General features: G+C 34.3%; 2 protein-coding genes across 2 annotated transcripts in view; one reads left to right on the top strand and one right to left on the bottom strand.

The window, feature by feature from the left end:
- Window positions 1-14,504, top strand: part of Strump (WASH complex subunit strump) — a 33,617-nt gene extending 19,113 nt beyond the window's left edge. Inside the window, exons 11-15 of the mRNA XM_072541579.1 lie at window positions 3,001-3,173; window positions 8,602-8,875; window positions 9,006-9,211; window positions 10,791-10,944; window positions 14,170-14,504. Of these exons, the coding sequence (XP_072397680.1) occupies window positions 3,001-3,173; window positions 8,602-8,875; window positions 9,006-9,211; window positions 10,791-10,944; window positions 14,170-14,326 (964 nt within the window). The 3' untranslated portion in view covers window positions 14,327-14,504. The remainder of the gene's footprint in view (window positions 1-3,000; window positions 3,174-8,601; window positions 8,876-9,005; window positions 9,212-10,790; window positions 10,945-14,169) is intronic.
- Window positions 14,505-19,290: 4,786 nt separating this feature from the next.
- The window catches only part of Dhc16F (Dynein heavy chain at 16F), a 125,354-nt gene continuing 121,201 nt past the window's right edge, over window positions 19,291-23,443 (bottom strand). Inside the window, exon 56 of the mRNA XM_072541529.1 lies at window positions 19,291-19,787. Coding sequence (XP_072397630.1) covers window positions 19,558-19,787 — 230 coding nt within the window. The 3' untranslated portion in view covers window positions 19,291-19,557. The remainder of the gene's footprint in view (window positions 19,788-23,443) is intronic.

Genomic DNA, 23,443 nt, shown 5'->3' with positions numbered 1-23,443 from the left:
AATGCAAGCTTGTGAAAATCGTTCACCGGTTCTCCTCCAAACTCTTACACGTCCATCGGATCCAGTTAGGCAGAAACGGGATTCATCTGAGAATAACACTTTGCTACAATCGTTAATTCCCCAATGCGCGTATTGTCGAGCAAAAGCTAGTCGTGCAACTCGAGGCACCGGCGAAGTGGCGGTTCTCTAGCCATTACCCCAGAAGATAGTCAAGAAGAACGAAGTCTTCTTCTGACTGTTGCAACACTAAAATTGCGATTTCGTACTTCCTCTAGACGATTTTGATGCATAACCGCAGTTGAGGTCCGGTTTCGTAAAGCCTGAAACACAAGGAAACGGTCATCTAGTGCCTTGGGCGTTCTTCTTCGTCCAGAGCCAGGTCGCCTGGTTAGCAAACTTGCCTTCTGAAAGCGTTGAAGCACTCGTTGAACCGTAGAAACGCTTACGCCAACAGTTCTTGCGACTTGCCGTTGAGTGTGACCGTCTTCCACAAGTGTAACAATTTGTGCCGTTTCAACAACAGTCAAAGGCATTTTTCTCAAAAAATAAACACTAATAATGGCACTAATAAACACTAATGGTGGCAATAATAAACGTTTGTCCGTTGCATTTGAACAGAAAGTCGAAGTACAAACGAGACATTTAAAACAAGCGGAGTTACAGGTAGCGTTCATTTTGGGAAGTGTGCACTTTACCGCGAAATCGGCACTCTTGGAATTCTTTGTTACAAAGGAAACCGCAACAATTCTCAAATTCTCAGAAACATGCATTAGTTTGTATTTGTGTTATTATTATTTACGATAAAGCTCGTTAAAAATGAAATATCGGTGATTTTCAAGGTGACCCGGATTTTATGATCGCGAGTGTATAAAGTATATCGATTTTAAAGATTAATGTTGAAAATATTAAAATATTCAGTTAGGTAAAAAGAAAGAAATATTACGACTTACAATCAGTTTATTTTACCTTGGACGACCCATTTCGTACACTATAATTTGCTGTGCTTCTTAAAGTCTCCGGAAAGGTAACTAAATGCTAAAATATAAATTACTACTACTACGACCCTCTTCTCATATCAGTTGGCCCACCTATGGAATTTGCAGTTTAAGTCGATTACCATAAACAAATTATACTCTGCATGTTTTAATAAGTTCCCATATTAATTAATATGGCATTTGTATTAATATTTATTAAAAACATTACCCTTATGGTTTTTTTTATTTATTTTCAACAATAAAAAAAATTTCAATAAACCCTGGCTATGCATTGACTTATGTCAACATACGTTGATTTTTTCATAATTACATTAAATCCAGAGGTAGCTATGAAAAAATTACATCAAAACAATAATATTGTCAGTTAATGTCAAATGTATTTTGTAGTAGTAAAGCTTTTTGCCGTTTGTGGATTGTACAATGGGTCATGGGTCGAGGTAAAGTTTGTTCAATCAGTTCAATGTTGCTGTAAAGGAAATTTGTTCAATCATTATTAGATTTTTTAATTCTGGAAAATCCCATTCGGAAATCGCGAATATGTTGCAATTGTCACGATATAGTGTAAGAAATATAGTCAGAAGATACAAAACTACAGGTTCGGTCGTCACAAAACCTAGAAATGTACGAAAAAGTAAAATAACCGAAGCAGATCGAAGGGCATTAAGACGCATTATATTGAAAAATCGAAGAACAAATTATATGGAGTTAAGCGTTTTATGGAGTGACGTTATTGGAAGACTTACGCTGCGCTTTTATTTTTGTTCTTTAAAATTAAATTTTCTTATCAATCTAACGTTGGGTCAAAGGTTGGGTTTAAAGGTTCACAATATTAAGAGTATATATAAATTAAACTTACATGCCGATACAAGCAGTAAAAACTATATAATAAGCACTGTTAAGTCATGCACACCAAGAGGCTATCGCAAAGAATATTGCGGAACATATCAATGGATGAACACAGAACAACCAACATAATGCACCAAGCTTTTCTGGAAACCGGTGATCAAGAAGTAGCAAACGAGCTACTCCATAGCCTAGATGCAGCGGGACTGGAAATATCGATGGAAACTATTGAGAGCTTAAACTTCCAAACATCGAGCAGAAAAGCTTGGAAATTACTACGAAAACTGTGAAGCGCTGCCCCTTCGCGAGGACAGCCTATAAACTCCGTCGCTTCAGATATAGTAATAACATCCAGAGCGCCAAAAGAAAAAGCTCACACGATTAACATCAACCGAGATCTTAAATCCCTTAAAGCTAGAGCCACGGCAAACGGAATACTCTAGCCCCTTCACGTACTAAGATATGTTAAATGCTGTCAAGCTCAGGAAAAACTCAGGTTTCGATAGTATTTACTCAGAGTTTTAACGAACTGTAGCAAGTATACAACAGTCTGGTTGTCTCGATTATTTACAAACATTATAAAAAAATTCCCACATAAATTGAAACGTCCACAAATAACTGCTATCCTAAATCCAGGTAAACCACCCAACACTTTCAAGAGCTACCCATCAATAGTACTGTTGTCTGAAACATACAAGCTACTAGAACGGCTAATCTATAACAGAATCAGCACACGACTCTTCGAGACAATTCCTGTTGAATTAGCTGGATTTATACCCAATAGGAGCTGTGCAGACCAAGTCCTTTAACTCACCACCCATATCGAGGTAGGATTTGAAAGGAAACTCAAACCCTCAAACCAAACATAGGCTGCTGATAAGTCAATAAGCTGTATTTATTGACTTATCAGCAGCCTATGATACAGTTTGGAGAGAGTGCATGATATACAAGTTTCTTCGTACAACCCAACACAACGTACGCTTCGTACAAGCAAACTTACAGCTCGACTGATAGACAATATGCTTAATGATAGAATAGTGCAACAATATTTATATGGTATGCATTATATTATGACAAATGATAGAAAATAATTAAAATACTATACATGTTTATTCTCTCTGATGAATGCTGTGGAAATCATTCTATATTCATATTTTTTTAGGTCATCAGTGTATTTGGACACTACAGTTACTTGGTATGAAAACAAAACTCACAAACAAATTATAAACAAACAGACCATCGCTTCCATCGCCTCGGCTATTGAGATAGCGGGATTAGTCGGTTTGGATCGACTATTTTCGTTCATGATCGTTAACGCACTTCAGAAGCTTATAGGTAAGTCTAGGTCTTTCTAATATCCCACAGAAATTTGAGTTCTCATCGTTTTATAAGATCTCTTGGTTTATCGCAATTGACCAAAAATATGTATGAATAAAATTCGGCAAAAGAACTTTCAAAGTGTTATCTTTTGAGCGATAGCATTCTGTATATTTATTTAGTGAAATATATCCAATCGTTTGGCGTTCATAAGTTTTTTTAATTGCTATTATAATCGGCTCGTTTGAGAGGAGTATTAGACATTTTTATTCATAACTTTGTTGTCTTCCAAAATTTCATTGTTTTGACATAACATTTATTTAATTTCAATTTTTTATAAACAAAATGATTGTATTCGAAGTCCCTATGACGTCTCACTTTCAAAGAAAATTAATTTGTACTTTTCATGTATCAATGCATACGTTTCCATTGATATCACATTAATTTCTACTTGTGAAGGATGGCTACGGAAAATAAACAAAATAACAATTGTATTAACGTCAAAGATATTTTGCTTATTTTCTATGGATATACTCCCACAAATGTATTCTCTCTTAAATCGATCTTCATTTGAGTCTCTGTAAATTGAAGTTGCTCCCGCCTGATGAATGCCTAAATCACAAATGCGGTGTTGGTTTGAGAGCATCTACTATATTACCGGCTCTTAGGAGCATCTCTACATTTCAACTCTCAAAAACTTTTCACAACTGACCCAAATATGGTTTCGGTCGAGGTCACTCCAAGAGTGACCTCCCTTACAAAAAATTCCCAGCGTTGGGATTATATTCCTGTACAATTAAGGCATGTGCATATGCGAAATTATGTATATTAATTAGAGTTGTGAGACTGTATACTTCAGGTTTACAAAACAGACAGACTTCAGGTTTATAAAAAGCTTACAAATATTACAGTACTTCATTAGTGGCATTATTTTTTTGCATATACCTTCTTCTTTTTCTCGTGCCACTCCTAGCGGAGATTGGAAATCATCATGGCCACTGCGACTTTGTTAGCAGCGCGCCTAAAAAGTTCAATCGAACTACACCCGAACCATTCACGTAGATTACGAAGCCACGATATTTTTCTTCTTCCCACACTTCTTTTGCCCTTAATTTTGCCCTGCATGATATTTCTTAAAAGTTCGTACTTTTCACCTCTCACAATGTGCCCCAAGTATTCCATCTTTCTAGTTTTTATCTCATTTAGAATTTCGCATCTTTTGTCTAAAGTTTGGAGTACTTGCGTGTTAGTGACGCGGTCCATCCATGATATTCTGAGAATGCGCCTATAGCACCACATCTCGAAAGCTTCGATGTTTTTTGTGGTCAACTGTTTTAGTGTCCAAGCCTCTACTCCATACAACAGGGTAGAAAAGACATAACACCGCAGCATTCGTATTCGTAACTTTATATTGATATCACGATTGCAAAAGAGTTTGCGCATTCTATTAAAGACTGATCTAGCGATTTCTATTCTACATCTAATCTCTTTTGTTTGATCAGTATCGTCTGTGATCCAAGCACCTAGATATTTATAACAGGACACACGCTCAATCGTTGTATTGTCTATTACAAGATTAGCTCTGATGTTCTTTGATTTCGTGATTACCATAAATTTAGTTTTTTTCAAATTAATTTTCAAGCCGTAACTGTTACACTATATATTGAGACTTTGAACGAGATGTTGTATATACCTAATAAAATTAAATTATACTCTAAGAACGAAGACAGGGAGATTCATTGTTCAACCTGATTATAGATGAAATAATAAAAAGCGTAAGAACTAAAAAAGGATACTAAATGGGAGAAAAACAGCTTGAAATCATTTGCTATGCAGACGACGCAATACTACTCTCTCAAAGTGAAGATGATTTACAACGTATGCTGCACCAATTTAATATAACCGCCAGAAAATTTAACATGTTAATTTCCCCAAAAAAGACAAAATGCATGGTATAATAGTAAATTTAGATGTCAATTGGAACTGGAAGGTCAGATAATAGAACACGTGATGGATTTTAAAATATCTAGGCATCACATTATATAGTTACGGAAAGATGAAAACAGAAGTGGAAGATCAAGTGAATAGAGCAAGCAGAGTCGCAGGTTGCTTGAATAAAATAATATGGAGAAATAAAAATATTGGGAAAGAAATGAAAAGCAGAATTTACAAAACAGTCATGGACCAATAATGGCATACGCGGCAGAAACACGAACTGACACAGAGAGGACAAACATGATGTTAGAAACAGCAGAGATGAAAACATTTAGAAAAATTGATAGTAAAACACTATGGAACAGAGCTAGAAGTATATATATACGACGTAGATGCATGGTTTTCGTGGACAAACTGAATCAATTTATTAATGTAGCTCTGACTATTCAAAGCTTCACCCCTCACTCTTCCTTCAAAAGGTCGGGATACACCCCTGTTGGAAATTGCGTAGCAGACAAGGATTTTATCTGCAAATGTCGCTTTAGTTTTGTGTCTAACATTGGCAGGTCATTCTTCTACGTTGTCTGTATAAAATCTATCGTTTCTTTTCATTTCAGAATTACTAAAAGTGAATCGTCATCTAAAATAATAGTGACTCAAAGTAAAATACTTTTCGTCATATAAAATAATAATTTTTTCATTGGCAACGTGTACCAGCCTCAGTTAACAACAGCATCTTGGTATACAAAGGAGTTGCGCTCGAAAGTATTTGGGGCACTTACAACGCTTTCGATATTAAAGACCATTCCTCCTCAATTCCAACGATATCCTACTCTTAGAAGATCTGTATTAACGAGCCAGTTTCCTCTTTGACATTCTAACTTGGTTTTTTGCTCTTCTCAGTAATCTCTCTGACCTCTGTGCAATAATTGCACGTGGTCTTCCACTTTTTGGGTGATTCAGACATGGTGTGTCCTGCTCGCACTCCGCCATTATTCTATAAATAGTTCTGCGTAAAATGTTTTCATTCTGAAATATTCGACAGATTTCAGCTTTGGTTACTCGCCAAACCAACTTGTAGATACTTTTCCTTATCTTTTATTTACACGACATCTTAAAGCGAACACTTCAAAATAAATAAATCTCAACTCATAGTAAACAAAGTTAACAAACTTTTGTTTCCAAAGGCAAATTGATATTATTCTTTTTTTGTTAATATTACAGCCAATGAATTTTGTGCCACAACTTTTAGGACATACGTTAGTAATGGTTAAGGACAAGACAAAGAAAAAAGTACAGATATGTGAGAGGAACATACGATGCAGTTAATTTATAAGAGCTAATAAGAGAAATAAAAAGTATAAACTGGCCATTAGTTCTTATTCTTGTACAAGAAATTGGGGTCTGAAATTACAGAGGTACACCCTTTAAAATCTAAGATCAGACAGAATACTGGGAACAGGATTATTGTTGCAAAAGAACTAAAGAAGAAAATACTATCAAAAGAATTAAAAAAAAAATGGAAAAATAGTTTAAAAAAATGGAATCAAATTATATTGGAATAAGATACCAGAATAATAGCATATTTACCAAAGATGACGATGGAAACCCAATTAAAAATAATTAAATATTACATTAAATAACTTAATTAAAAAATAACGGAGAGATGGAGGACATACTGGAGGATTATACAACAAGAGTTGTTAATGGCAACAAAAACGAAGAAATTTAAACTCCAGTACAAGCCATAGCCATACCAGAACAATAGAAATAGAGGCACCGACCAAAGGGGAGATTGTAAATATAATTAAGGACTTAATCGGGAATATTCGAAATAACAGCAGACATGTCTAAAGAGGGTGGGGAGAAATTACATTAGCAGATTTACCAACTAATCAAACAAGTATGGGAAAGTGAGCTAATACCAAAAGATTCGACAAGACCACTGTATACCTGTTCATAAGAAATAAAACAAACTACAGTGTACAAACTACAATACAATAACTTAACGCATAAAAATTATAATTAATAAATATACTGAAAACTTATTAGGCGAATATCAAGCGGGCTCCAGATCAAACAAATCAGTAACAGGCCATATATTTGCTTTAAAGGATATACAAATTAGCTGTTACGAATATAAAAATACACTATATGCAATATTGGTTGACTTTAAGTAGGCATGTGTTAAAATAGACTGTCATCAAATGTGTAATGTGATGGGAGAGCTAGGAAAACCTATCAAGATGATTAAGTTTATCAGAATGACTGTAAAACAAACAAAGTATGAAGGAGCGTGGAAAGGACACAGGTTTAAAATATTTGCAGTAGAACGGGTTCTCAGACATATCTCTATCAAAGATGCTCTTTAATATGGTGTTGGAAATAATAATTAGAAAGAGCAAATTCGAAACGAAAGAAACAATATTTTATTAGACTATTCAATAAGTTTTGAGGCTCAATAAGAGAGGGCGTTGCCGCTGGCCTAAATTTTTTTGTTATGTTGGTAAACTCTTCATATGAACAAGTTTCATTTCAATCTGTCAATTCATCCTTTGTTTACAAGCCATTTAGTATCGTCGTTTCACAGTATTTTTACAATGGAAAAAATTAAGTATTATGCAGTGATTGAATTTTTATGTTTGGAAGGTTTAAAAGTAAAGGAAATTTATGCACAAATGTTGAAAATCAATAAGGACGCTTCGCCTTCAATTTGTACAGTGGAAAGGTGAGCCTGAGGTCATTATAGTCTATCTTATTTGATATCAGAACATTCATTAGTTGATCATGTTATACTCTGTCGAATGCTTTATTATAGTCAATAAAAAGTAATACGCTACAGAGAGTTAAAGCTTTACGAAGCTGGCATAATATATTACCTATAACTATAACAGAAACTAACATTTCGGATCTGTGAAAATCTGCCACCACATATCGGATCCTCCACAAGAATAATATTTATATCTTGTTTAAGCATCATCCATCAATTCTTTGTTTAGACTTCTTCTTCTTCAAGTGCCCTGTCCGTTGCGAACGTTGGCTATTAACATGGCAATTCTGATCTTGTTTGCGGCGCTTCTGAATAGTTCGACCGATGTGAGCCCGAACCACTTCCTCAGATTTTGGAGCCACGAGTGTCTTCTCCTGCCTGGCCCCCGCTTACTCTCTATTTTTTCCTGGACAATCAATTGCAGTAGACGGTACTTATCGTATCTCAATATGTGGCCTAGATATTCAAGCTTTCTTTGTTTAATTGTATTCACGATTTCTTTCTCCTTTCCGATTCTTTGGATTACCTCTATGTTGGTGACATGTTCGGTCCAGGATATACGAAGAATGCGTCGGTACACTCACATTTCGAATGCTTTGTTTAGACTTACGTAATCTAATACAAGTTCATTGAGTTTTCTTATTGAAGATACGTCTTTATTTATTTGTAAGGGGTTTTTAAAATCCATTCCCCTGTTTTTCATTTTATTGGTAGAAATTGTTACATCTTTATAAATTTTAGGATATTTCGAAAACAAAAACGTAAAAATAGCATCCTGGACCAACATAATTACTTCGATCCAAAAGGAAATGAAGCAGTCACAAGAATTCGTTAATCCTTTGAAAATATATCAAACGTACGTTAATCGTTGTACTAAAATTTGGGGAGATTTTCTAGAAAACATTTTGTTGGTCGGCCAGTTGCAGTTGCTGAGAAACCTCATAGCTTTCTATCTGAACACTTCGTGTAAGTTTAACGCCAAAAACTTGGAATTTTCACTACGATCACTCGATAAGTAAGTACTATTTGGTTTGTGGAAAACTACACGTTGTTGAACGCTTTTATAAACTCTTCAAGTATACAGTTTAGATATTTCTGTAATACTTTAATTATTTACATTTAGTGAAAAATTGAATCTATTTTAGGGCTCTTCTCATGGACATCCAGAATGATAGGCACCATCCCAGTGAAAATCTGCTCGAATCGCTCTCCAGTTACTTCGATTACGCCGGTTTGTATCAACCGTTCAATAAAATCTATACGACAGCAGCTAACAACCTGGATCATTCCGTAACGATGTTTATATTCGTAATATCACATTTGCACAAGTTGTTTTTACCACAAAATGCAGGTAAGACATATATTCTTTTGGTGACGGCGTTACAATGTTATTTTAATACCTATGAGGTACACAACACGAGAATACGAAACGCCTATGTTTCATCTCAAAACTAAACTCAAAGTACGAGATAGTTGTCAGTGATGTCACTTAAAATTCAAAATCAATGTTTTGAGAGCTAATGCATTTTCCAAATTGCAGTGGTGGCTGGTGAGGGAAGGCTCCCTATACAAATGATGTACAAACAATTAATTGTACTTCATATTTTCATATTTCATATTCACACCTTTCTGTTTAAACTTCATTCACTTTTCTGTTGGAACTATTTTTCATTAAGGTGTATTTACATAACCGAAATTTTACAATAATTACATTTGTTTTGTGTACGCACTATATTCGGCGTTGATTTCATAACGCCCGATAAAGGTATCGGGCCTCGAATGAATCCATGAACAAAATTACCACCAGCCGCCAAAACTAAAAGTAGATTGAATAAAAACTGAAACTAAATTATGTTAAATACATTTTGAGGTTCAGCGAAATCAAATAATTTTCTCTGTATAAAAGGTGTTTTCCAGGTGTCTCTATAAAACATATGTATGCCATTCGTCAGTAATTACGACAGATCGTCGACTAAATGCAGCAGAAATTTAACAAACGACAACCAGTGAGAGTAAGCTATGACAGTATCCAGTATCCATCTTCTTTAGACACCATCTATACTAAAGACACAAAATAAATAACAATCAGAATGCCCACTCTCAGATGCCGCCTTTGAAGTTTGTCAGCACGCGATCGCCATCGATCGCGTCTACGACAGAAGTGTAATTTAAATTTTTAGAGATAATTAATTTAGTAAGTTTGAAATAATTTAATCTATTCTTCAACTAAAAGTACGAATAAAATAGTGCATATTATGTCTATGGTTGCTGTAAATAAATTAATCCGGGTTAATTTTTCTATGCAACAGATAAAATTTCACTGAACAGCACTGGTTCCGTTTAAAGCATAGCTGATTCCGTCTGCGCGAACGAGATGCGCGTACGTACTTATCTTGACAAGCAGAGTGGGCATTCTGTTTATTATTCTGTGCTAAAGAAGTTCTGAAACTGTTTTCTTGTGGCGTTTTTAAGTTAAATATTATTTTATATTAGCTTAAACCACAATTGATTGTAATGAGAATTACATTTTACATTTTTTTTTGTGTTTCGATTTCTGATTCGGAAATCGTTTTCAAAAAATATTTAAAATAAAAATTATTAATGATCTTAACCTGTAAATGTTGGCGCTGGGTGGTAATACCAATTTGACAGTTTGTGTTCCTAGTATGGCACATGTCAAGTAATTATACCTTTTTGTGACCTTTACCAGACATATGCGGAGAAGTAGAATGGTACGTACGATTTGAACATTAATGGACTTAGCTGAGAGTTCTATGACAAGCTGGTAAAGCTGGTGAAGTTATAGTGTGTTATTACTCAATAGTTACTTTATTACTTAATAGACTCAAAATATCTTCAACATGTGATTTTAGCGCCGATTCAAAATTGTTGCAATTTTCTTTGATTCATTATATTTTATTTATTTTCAGGAAATGTTAATAAAAGAACTCAAGACCAAATAGATGGAATAGCCTTTTCAGTTGGTGTCCATACGACTCTGAGACAGTTCCATTCTTATTTGAACAGAGAATTTATAAGGCATTTGAGCAATTATACTTTACAATTGACCAAACATAACAGCAGGTGAGATTTCAATTTATTTACTAGATGTAAAAATATTTGTCTTAATAAATATGAGGTTCGGCATTCAGATAATTAATTCTGTTTTGACATATTTTTGGTGTGGGAGAAATCTTTTTTAAATGAATTTCCAACGATTATTGTAACTTCTTTAAAATACCGTTCCATAATAAATGCATTACAAAATTTCATTCGATGCCGCCGGCCAATAAGTGGCCGCTAGGCTGTGTTCGCTTGTGCCACCGACCACATACGGGGCCGCTTGTACTTTTCGGGCATTGTACAATGTGCTTGTCGGGCGTCGGCTGTCGCCTGTCGCATAAATCGGTTAGTTGATTGCTGACGTTAACAGCGGGAATGTGCTTTTCATTTCGACGCGGTAAAGAAGTGTTTTAACGGTGATTGTGCATAGTTGGATTTCGTTTACGAACTTATATTTTTTTGTAAGGACAGTTAAAATTTTAGATTGAAAGTATATTTTGTGTTGGTTATAGGCTGTTTTAGTATAGAATTTTTTTTATTTTATAATTGGAACCATTGTTATAGTGTAACAATGAATTCAGAAAATGAGACTGGGCCTTCAAAACCCAAAAAGGCAAGGAAACAAAATCGGGCTCTTACGATTGATGAGCTGGAAGATATAGTAAATCGTTCGCTAAATGAAGACGAATCTTTTTTGTCTAGTGGGTGAGAATATGAATTATCTGGTTCTGACTCGAGTTCTGAAGGAGAGGAAGAGGTACAACAGTCAGATAATAGTGATTTAGTGAGGCAGGTGAACTTCGCTCAACAAAAACCATCCACTCACACGGCGGAACCGAATTGGACAGAAAATTCAAAAATGAATTCATGGCAAAATGGAAACCACATATCCGGGAAGAGAACTTTTTTTTAGATGAGAGCATGATGCTGTGGTGAGATCGATTGGCTTTTCGACAATATATTAAAAACATACGACACAAGTACGGAATAATATTGTATATGTTGACCGAGTCAAATGGAACGGTGCTCAGATTTCGCGTTTATACAGGGGCAAATGATGCAGAAGAGCTAAGCGGTACGGGACACGCTTCAAAAGTCGTCATGAATTTGATGGAGGGCTTATTAGATAATGGCCATGCCCTGTGTATGGACAATTACTACAACAGCTGTGCGCTTTCTGCTAGTCTTCTCAATAGAAAAACTTGTAGCACTGGGACGTTAAGGGCCAACTTAAAAGATAATCCTCAAGAAGTTTCGAAGAGAAAGTTAAAAAAAGGAGAAAATGTGTCTTTATTCGAAGATGGCATACATGTGGGTAAATGGAAGAACAAGCGCGAGGTAATGTATATAACTTCGCAATATGAAGACGAATTTTGAGTATTTATCAACAAAAGAGAGCAAGAAGTTCAAAAACCTATGGCTATTATGGAATAGAACAAGTATATATCTGGAATTGATCATAAAGATTAACTGTTATCGTACTACCCATGTGAAAGGAAAACCATCAGATGGTACAAGAAACTCTTAATTCATACAGTCCAAATTTTTATGTTAAATGCCTTAAAATTATAGATAATAATACTCTGGCGAGAAAAAAATGCCTTTGTACGATTTTAGGCTATGTATAATAAATGGACTATTACCAATACAACCACGACTTGAAATTGCCCCTAAACGTACATAATCAAGCCACACTCTCAGTAAGATATGCACCAAAGACGGAAAATGACGAAAATGCACCATGTTCCATTGCAAAAAACCAAGGCTGTGTCCAGAATGTTTTAACAAATATCATAGTTTGTAATATATGTCTTCTTGTTATGCTTCGTTTTTGTTATTGAACTACTATGATTTTTTGGAGTAAATGTATGTGCCATTTTGAAATGAATTTTATTAAATTTTTTAATTTTTTTTAGTATTTTTGATACTATGCCCCTATTTTGTGTTATTTTTATATTTTCCTAATAAAATTTTTTATTTATATAAGATCATGTACGTGGCCTCCGGTTTCTAACAATATTATTTTAAATTTGTGGTCAATGCCTCAGGCCACTTAACTGGTCGATTTTTTTTAATCCTCTGAAGGCTATTTTTCCCACAAATGTTTCACTTACCAAGTTTTGTTTATTTGTTATATGCCCCTCAAATAAAGTAAAAATGTCTTCTGGCCTCTGACGACTGATACCTACTTCCGTCGCGGCAGCGAATGGGTTATATCTTTATTTTGAACCAAAAATAAAGCAAAACGCCTAAAAAGCAACGTTATGGTTCACATTTAATATAATACAAATTTCTGAGAGTAAAAAAATGATTTATTCGTTCCATTTCATTTGAATTTTTCACTTAATCGTATGGCAATCCGTTTGGAAAAAGTTCAAAGGTTTTATAATACCTCTTCTTGTATGGCCAACAGATAATGTTGGAGCTAAGGCATTACTTAACTTGGAAAGGACATTCAGGTTCTTTCCAATGGTTAATAGTTAAGGGAGAATTAAGATACATCTGAACTCTACAAACTCTATGTTTATTCCAAGCTTATTGAATATAAATATGGATTCTTGCAATTGCAACATTGGTTACTCAACAGCAGAGTGCCTTTAAGAACGTGGTCACTTTACATTGAAGGTTAAAATAACATTTGAAATACTTGTGTTTGTAGAGCGTTAACAGGCCTTTTAGGCCCATTGCTGGATGGATAATTTCCTTTGTTTTCTGTTCTTAGATGACAGCTTCTAATCTCTGATTTCCATCTCCCTGACATCTTCCATCACTACATCTCTCAATTTCTTTCTTGGCTTTCCTCTCTTGTTTGCCTCCAGTTACTCGCCAACCAATATTCTTGACTTATTAAGAATAATTTTAATTAAGAACAAAGTATATTAATTAATGCTAATATATTTTTATTTGAATTTTCTATTATTTTATGAAAATTTAAACAAATATCCCACCTTAACACATAAAATAAATTAAACAAATATCTCACCTTATCACATAAAAAGTTAGCTATGCACATCCATCAGGTACAATTTTTTCTCAACAATAGTGGAGTAATGTTTTGTTATTAAAAACTAAAGTTTCTGTATTCAGGATTCCATCCATGTTTCAAAAATACAGGAATATACTACGTTTTGCTAAAGTAATTAGACAATAAATGTAATATTGGGAGTAAAGACTATAACCTTAAAACCGTTACTTATTAAAAAATTCACTTCTACTTGAACCATAATTTGTCTTTTCTATTTTTAGCCTAAAAGCAACTGATCTTCTTCCCGAAGTTAGTATAGCATTAAAATTCATGGAAAGCTATACAAATTACTCAGAAGAAACAAGAAAATTTTACAGGGAATCTTTACCACCGGAAATACTTCACATTCAACAGACTTTATGTCCAACAACTTCTTAGTGATAATATTTATAACAGCATTAGCTGAATACAGTATCGTATGTTAATATTGTAAAATAACTATTTATATATATTTAAAAGATTCTATTTTATACTTATTATTGTTATGAATGATGTTTTGTATAAGTGTATCTCATTAGTTTTAATTAATTACTGTATTAATATATTTGCCAGAGGTCTTATGTTTGTATTCGTTGGTGTATCCTTCTTGTTCAAGTAACAATACTGTTTATATGGAGTCCCCGACAATGGCGGAAAGGTGCCCCAAGCTGTGGAGGAGTACATTCAAGAACAGCATGAATGAGCTAATAGAAGAATGCAAACTACAAAGAAACATCTGAGGTTACGTTGAAATGGTAGAAAAAGTAATATTGACGAACAGAATTAAAGTACCATGTGTGAACTGTCTGATCAAGGAGAAAATCAAGTCAAGAGATGTTACAGTGACAAGCAGTTAGATATACTGGGTTTAGTAATCCTACCTAGTAAATAGAGTAATTATTTTTTCGATACGTTGTTGGTCAAAGTTTCACTTCGACTGGAAGTGGATAGAAGTTAATATACAACCAAGAATCGTTTCTTATAACCAATATTAATTTTAAATTAGATATAAAAAAAAATGATTCACATGCAGTTTATTAACAAACTAAAACTGAATGTTTATTTTAAAAATTTTATAGTCGTTTATAAATTAGTAGTTACAAATGGAAATTTTATCTCTCTCTTGTCGTTTCCCCATTACTGAGGATCGTGATTTCTTCCAATATTCCTAAAAACTTTTCTCCATTGGACTTTATCTTAAGTTGCTCTGAGAGCTTCGCAGAATGAGTTTCCAGCTGAATTCTTAATTTTGTCAGACCATCTAGTTGGTGATTGACCTCTTAATCTCTCAAAACTATCGTCATTTCTGCGAATCCCGTGATCGAAAAGTTGCAGACATATTATCGACATCCTTTTTTAAGTCTTGAGTTTGTTTAGAATGGAAACGTTTGTCCTATGAGCTGTCCAAGGTATGCGCAGCATTCTTATCCAGCATCACATCTCAAAGGCATCAACATTTTGGCGCTCGCGCCCGCGAAGAGTTTAAGTCTCTGCTCTGTATAGAAATATTGAGAATACAAGGGCATTCATCAGTCTCGTCTTGATATTTTGAGAGCTAGATCCGTCTTTCCAAACTTTAGTTAGGCGACTCATCGCATTTTTTGCCATACCAATACGTCTCCGAACTTCTGCTTCACAGTTACTATCGTTAGTTATAGTAGACCCGAGATAGATAAAACTGTTCACTATCTGGTATTCCTGTAACATGTTAGTCAGTTGAATAATGTGGAATCTCTCGACCACCATTATTTTTGTCTTAGCTTTGTTGATTTTCAGACCAAATTTATTGCTTTTGTACTCAACTCTTCGCAGGAGATTAAAGAGTTTGTACTCTCCTATAATTTATGATTATTCTTCTTTTTTCAATAAAAGAAGTCTCCAACAATAAGTATATTTAGACTAATAAAAGCGAGAGCATTGGCGCACCTAGAATTTTCCTGTGGAGGGGGTCAATTTTGAGTGCTTAAAATTTGTGAGTAACAGTGTCGGAATAGTGCCCTGGGGGGAGGGGGTTAACCTCCTACCGTCCCCCGGGTGCACCACTGAGAGAGAGGTATAGTCCATTTGCTCAGCTTAGGAATATTTTGACAGATTAATTGTCGGAAACAGGTAACACAAAAATTCCTATTTCTCACTATTAATAGCTCACATAAACTTAATGTTACAGGCGGGAGTTAATAACGGGAGTGTATATACATTAATTTTCTTTAAGAACTTTCCATTTTTAAATTCTTCTTCATGTGCCTTGTCCGTTCCGAACGTTGGCAATCAACATGACTATTCTTACTTTGTTTACGGCAGATCTGAATAGTTCAGCAGATGACAATCCGAACCATTGCCGCAAGTTTTGGAGCCACGAGTGTCTTCTCCTCCCTGGACCCCTTCTGCTATCTATTTTCCCTTGAACGATCAGTTGTAGTACTCTATATTTATTATGTCTCATAACGTGACCCAAGTATTCCAACTTTCTTTTCTTTATACTTATTCCTACCTCTCTCTCTTTACCTATCCGGCGTAGTACCTCTTCGTTGGTCACGTGCTCAGTCCAGGATATACGTAATATACGTCGGTAAGCCCACATTTCGAAGGCCTCTACTTTTTTCATCAATGTTGCGGTCATTGTCCACGCCTCCATTCCATATAACAAAACCGGGAATACATAACATTTCAGAAGTCGAATTTTGAGAGGTAGGGTGAGGCTTTTAGAGGTGAAAATTTGCTTCATGCTAGTGAACTATGCTCTTGCTTTTTCTACTCTTATACGTATTTCCTTCGCTTGATCCCAATTTGAGTTAACTGTTGTTCCCAAGTAGATGTACGAATCCACGTGTTCAATTCTTTCATTGTCTAATATCAGTTGCTGTGGTAGTTGTTGGGTTTTGCTTACTAACATCCATTTGGTTTTTGTGATATTTAGTCTGAGTCCGTATTGTGCACTTGTTTTTTGTATCTTACTCATTAGGTAACTCAGTTCCTCCATGCTACTTGCTAGAATCACAGTGTCATCAGCATACCTTATGTTAATAATTATTTCTCCATTTATCTTTATGCCTTCTGTGCTTTCCTCCAATACTAATCTTATACTTAAATACTAATCTATAAACCATTATAAAATTTCAAAAATAAATTTTTGTTTTAATTGATACACGTTTATTTTGTTAATAAACGACATGATAAAATTTTTTTGGAGCTATAAACTTTCTTATAACGAATCATGAATGTGTTGCTTGTGTGAGTCCATTTCAAAAGGTGAAAGAAATAATAAGTTAGACTTACTCACAATCAATTTAATTTAACTAATCGGACGACCGGTTTCGCTTTCTATAATATGCAAAGCATCTTCAGGTCACGATACAAAGTTAAAATGCTGAAAATAATAATCCCATATTAGGGTGTTGTCTAATAAAGATAAAAAACATAGGTAGGTGATATAAATTATATAAATTACAGTAATTATGCCAATATTACATGTCTGTGGTTTTATAAATGAATAAAAAATAAAATGTTTAAGCAGACAAGGTAAGACCCACAAATTGGTAACATCGTCTATTAAACTGTAATGAATCAATAAATAAACCACTAAATAAACATTACTTACATGCCGGTACTCTATTAATTGATGGTTGAAAGAACATGGTTCAAACTATCTTGGATTGTTGATTGGAGAACTCAGGTCAACTATTGTAATTGTTTAACAGTAAACTGGGAAGTTCTTGAGGAGACAGATTTTATCCAATGAAGTAGAGATAGGTGGAATGTATTGTTTGTTTTATGAAAGTAATGTTCTATACCATTAATTATAACGGTCTACGGACGGAGCCGTTTATCGCAGAGGTGTGAAAAAATAAAAACAAAAGAAACGTAATGAAACGACAGACCATGCGACCACATACTACGTGGAGTAGTAAACGCAATCCCACGCGTATTTCTAAGTAAAATAAAATAAACCAAACTGAAACAAAATAAAATTAAATTAAAATAAAATAAAGTGAATCGAATCAAATCGATTCGAGTCGAATCGAATAGATATGAATTGAATGAAATCAAATGGACTCGAATCGATTAGAATCGAATCTAATGGAATAGTTTCGAATCCAATCAAATGAAATCGAATGGAATAGAATTGAATCGAACTGAAACGAGTTGAATAGAATTAAATCGAATTGAAGTAAACTCAATTAAATTGATTTAAATAAAATTAGAAACCCCCGCTCCGTGCGTAAAGGATAAGAAAGCTATGCTTACCCTCCTCGGTCACTCCCGGAGTAACACATCCCGTTTTTTGTTTAAATATTGGCTATGAGGACGTATGTTTGGTTGTATAATAATTTCCAGCCACTGCCAATTGATAAAAATTTATCCAACGTAACAAAAGTACTAAATTTACTAGACAGTTAGGAAGCTGTCAAAATCTGCCCAAGCTGAGTGAAGAGGCTATAGGAATTATTATGTTTGTGAGAATAACTGATGTCAAAATGTTCTCAAGCTTAGTGAATTAACTAAATAAAACATATTTTTAGTAAACTGCAGAGATCTTTGAGATTAAATCTTGTAATTAAATTTAATATAAAACACATTAGTAATACCACAGAATAAATAACAATCAGAATGCCCACTTTCAGATGCCGCCTTTGAAGTGTGTCAGCACACGATCGCCATATTTTAAACGGAAACATAGACTCGAATTGAGAAATTTGTGACAAGCTACGACAGAACTGTAATTTAAATTTTTAGAGATTAATAATTTAGTAAATTTGAAATAATTTAATCTATTCTTCAACTAAAAGTACGAATAAAATAGTGCATATTATGTCTATGGTTGCCGTAAACAAATTAAACCGGGTTAATTTTTTTATGCAAAACAGATAAAATTTCACTGAACAGCGCTGGTTCCGTTTAAAACATGGCTGATTCCGTCTACGCACTTATCTTGACAAGCAGAGTGGGCATTCTGATTGTTTATTATTCTGTGGTAATACTTAACAAACAATTTTGAAATTTCAAATTTTACGATAAAAATATCACTAATTTATTCACAAAAATGACATATAATTTTGGTAAGAGCGCTAGTTATTTTTGAAAAATTTGATCAATAACAACTAGATGTCGCTACTAACGTTAGTGTATTACTAATTGCATAGCTGCTAGGGACTGGCATGTATATCATAAATCATAATATAATATGTATATACTGTTAGGACAAGGGTAAAAAAGATTAAAAAACATATATATATATATATATATATATATATATATATATATATATATATATATATATATATATATATATATATATATTATTAAATTATTAAAAAAACAAACCTTTAATATTTATTAGTTTTATTTTTTAAATCTGTTAAAATCATAATAAATGTAAATATATAATAGTGTCTAATATCAAAAGCTGCAAAAGTAAAAACGCACTACCAGCTACCTGATGCTCTTGATTTTGCCTAGAGGGGTATAAATAAATAAACCCATCTCAATTTGACACATTTAACATTAGAAATATCTTATTTTTAAATATAAAACGGGAGTAAGTATCACATAGCAATAAATAATTGTTAAATAAACTTCACGTTCACATATAAAACTTCTAAAATATACTACGAAGTCTTAAGATTCCCTGATCAATCGGTGATCTGGGTTAGCAACGCTGTTCCTTTTAATATCCAATACTCCTGAGGATAACGGGTAGGAAGTAACACTGCTATCACGAAGTTCGTACTGTGTCCAGTCGTGGATAGGACACCAGCGCGAACTGACGTCTTATATAATGGCGCCGCGTACCGGGTATCTTTAGAGGGCAGGGTCCTGGTAGGTTGTAGCCACATAATCGGTAATGGAGGATTAATTTCGCCTGAAAAAGTTTTACTGAATATTACTAAACATATTTTATATTATTTAATACTATAACCTCAGCAATTGTATATTGGACCAAAGCGAAATCTGGGAAATAATATTGCTACGCTTGTATAACGCCTTATGAAAATCTACAATAAAGTACTAAAGGAAAAGGCCATAAATATAGAAAAAATAAATGAATTCTAAATAAGATATGACGTAAATATCTAAGAAAGGTTACGTTTCTTTACACTTATGTTAAATTAGTTTTTGACAGTAATTTGACACTTTCAAGAAGTTTAATCATTAAGTTTAGTATAAATTAACGATTTATTTATTCACGCAATGGATTTTTTGGAGGTGGTTTCTGGAAAAACCCTTACAATTCGTGTCAGAAGTGGAATTATTTGAAGTCGCAGTCATAAGTAATAGAAAGTGCTATTGATAGAGCATAAGGGTTATGGATAGATCGCAAAATAAACGCACAAGTTCTCGAACAACTAGGAAAACAGTGTGAAGTTTTAAACTCAATAAAAACCAGGACGTTGGAACACTTGGCACATATTATGAGAGGTAAAAAATTCGAACTGTTAAGGAATATATGTCAGAGCAAAATCAAAGGTAGAAGAAACACAGGAAGACGAAAAATCTCTCTTTTTCAAGAGTTTGGCTCTTGGCTGTAGTTTAAACTATTCAGATGCACAACAAATAAAATTATAATTGCCAGAATGGTTTCCAATCTCTATAGACGATACTGGACATCGCTTTTGCCGGTTAACATTTAATTCTTCTTCTTCCTCTTTTTATGTAGACATCACTTTGTATATTTTTCAATGTGCCTCCAGTAAGTCGTCGTTCCACCGTTTTCGTGGTCTTCCTACTGATCGTCTTCCTATTGGAGAACCGTCTCTTGCCATTTATACTACTCTATTTGTTGTCATTCCGCTTATATGATCGTTCCATTCTACTCTTTTATTTCTTACCCAGTTCCTGATGCACCTTGCATCTATGTCGTATATCTGTTCTTCTAGCTCTGTCCCATAGTGTCTTAACATCAATTTTTTTAAGTGTTTTCATCTCTGCTGTTTCTAACATAATTTTTGTCCTCTCTGTGTCAGGTCGTGTTTCTGCCACGTATGTCATTATTGGTCTGATGGCTGTTTTGTAAATTCTGCCTTTCATTTCTTTCCTGATATTTTTATTTCTCCATATTGTTTCATTCAGGCAGCCTGCGGCTCTGTTTGCTCTATCCACTTGATCTTCCACTTCAGTCTCGAGCTTTCCGTAGCTAGATAATGTAATAACGAGATATTCAAACTCCATCACTTGTTCTATTATCTGACCTTTCAGCTCCAATTTACATATTAGTAAATTTGCTGTTATAATATATTAAATTTTCTGGCGGTTATATTAAATTGGTGCAGCTTACGTTGTGAATCGTCTTCACTTTCAGAGAGTAGTATTGCGTCGTCTGCATAGCAGATTATTTTAAGTTGTTTTTCTCCCATTGGGTATCCTTTTTTAGTTCTTACTTTTTTTTTAATATTTCATCCATAATCAGGCTGAACAATAGAGGACTCTGGGAATCTTCCTGTCTTATCCCATTGCCAGTTCAATAGAGTATGAGAGACAGACGACGCGACAGAGATGGCAGCCCCGCTTAAGCAGGGGTTGAAAGTCTTTGGTGGTTCGTGTGGGTGTGGTTTCCCCGATGAATGTGTGGGAGAAAGAATGGGAATCCGTTGATAGCAGGGCATCAGAAGAGATGTTTTGCCTTAACCAGCCCTTCCATCCTGATGTTTGGTGTGGCTGAGGAGAGGTTTTTATTTGGACGCCGACCGTCTCGGAGTGGTGACGGGACGAAGTGTCAAAGGTCTAAGTCCCTCGGGCACTCGTCCTGGCACAGCTTCGTTAGGGTATTAGGAACCCATCACTACCTGTGTGAGTCACAGATGTCTGTATGCAGATTTTCCTTCTTCTCTTTAAAGATGTAATAAAAAGCTTCAGTAGTGTCAGTTAGTTCTTCTTCCACTTCTAGTTTTATTATGTTGTTTTTGGTAGATATTTTCGTAATCGTTTTAATTATTCCTAGATGTATCCCTCTTGCGTACAATAAGTGGAGAATGTCCTTTAATTTGACCCGGTCAAAAGCCTTCTTAAACGAAACATAGATATGCCGGTCTGTTGTAATCTAATGATTTCTCTTGCACTTGCCTCATTATAAATATAGCGTCGGTGCATGATCTTGCCGACCTAAAACCTTGTTGTTAGTCTGCTAGGGTTATAATTTCATTCAGTTTATTTGTTATCACTTTGGTTGTTAATTTTAGTGTTGGATTTAATAAATTAACTCCTCTATAATTTTCCGGGTCCGATTTGTCTTTCTTTTTGAAGAGATGAACATTTAATTCAAACGCAAAATTCCTCGATCTTGGACTTTCTTTCACCTACTTGGATGTTTCGTTCGGATATTATTTTCAATTCATGCGAGATTGGGAGGGAAAAGCGAAATAAAAGTAGGGCAGTATCTATATCGTTAGAGGAATCTGTAAGTACAAATAAAAATTTAGATTATGTTTATTCTCTTAGAAGATTTTAAGATGCAATTTTTAAAGTTGCGAATAAAAATCTTATGAAATTTATATAATATAGAGAGTGGACAAAAATTGCTACATTATTTTGAAAAAAAATGAAGAATTAGAAAGGTTACTGAAATTAAAAAATGCAACAAGAAAAAGTGTTTGACTTCAGGCTAGACAATAAATTATAGAGTGTAGAAGTAAGCCTAATTATAGAGTTGTAACGAAATATAGGATCTACGGGAGGAGTTCTTGAAATATGCTGCACAAATTTGGGATGGAAAGATAAAATATAAAGTAGCAGTTACTGACTCATATATATCGCAACGGTCGGATAATTGGGAAGGACCCAATAAATCAATTAAAAAATCCAACAAACATTTAGTTTGAGACGAACAAGTTGGAGAACAACATAACAGTAAGACTTGAGGCTAGACAATAAATTCTAGTGTAGAAGTAAGCCTAATCATAGAGTTGTAACGAAATATAGGATTTACGGGAGGAGTTCTTAAAATATGCGGCACAAATTTGTGATGGAAAGATAAAATATAAAGTAGCAGTTACTGAGTCATATATATCGCAACGGTAGGATAATTGGGAAGGATCCAATAAATCAATTAAAAAATCCAACAAACATTTAGTTTGAGACGAACAAGTTGGAGAACGACATAACAGTAAGACTTGAGGCTAGACAATAAATTCTAGTGTAGAAGTAAGCCTAATCATAGAGTTGTAACGAAATATAGGATTTACGGGAGGAGTTCTTAAAATATGCGGCACAAATTTGTGATGGAAAGATAAAATATAAAGTAGCAGTTACTGAGTCATATATATCGCAACGGTAGGATAATTGGGAAGGATCCAATAAATCAATTAAAAAATCCAACAAAAATTTAGTTTGGGACCAACAAGTTGGAGAAGGGGCAGTATTAATGCCGGTAGTAGACTAAACCAGAATTGTCGACGCCACTTATAGAAGATATAGAACATCCTAGTACTCGCTCTGCGACCAGAATTATCGAAAATAATAAAAGCAATCATTAAGTAAATTACAGGAAAGACATAAAAGTATGTAATGGTAGATCCATTGACG

Source organism: Diabrotica undecimpunctata, chromosome 1 (assembly GCF_040954645.1).
Source record: "Diabrotica undecimpunctata isolate CICGRU chromosome 1, icDiaUnde3, whole genome shotgun sequence".
Taxonomy (NCBI): domain Eukaryota; kingdom Metazoa; phylum Arthropoda; class Insecta; order Coleoptera; family Chrysomelidae; genus Diabrotica; species Diabrotica undecimpunctata.
This window is presented reverse-complemented; position numbering and strand designations above follow the sequence as displayed.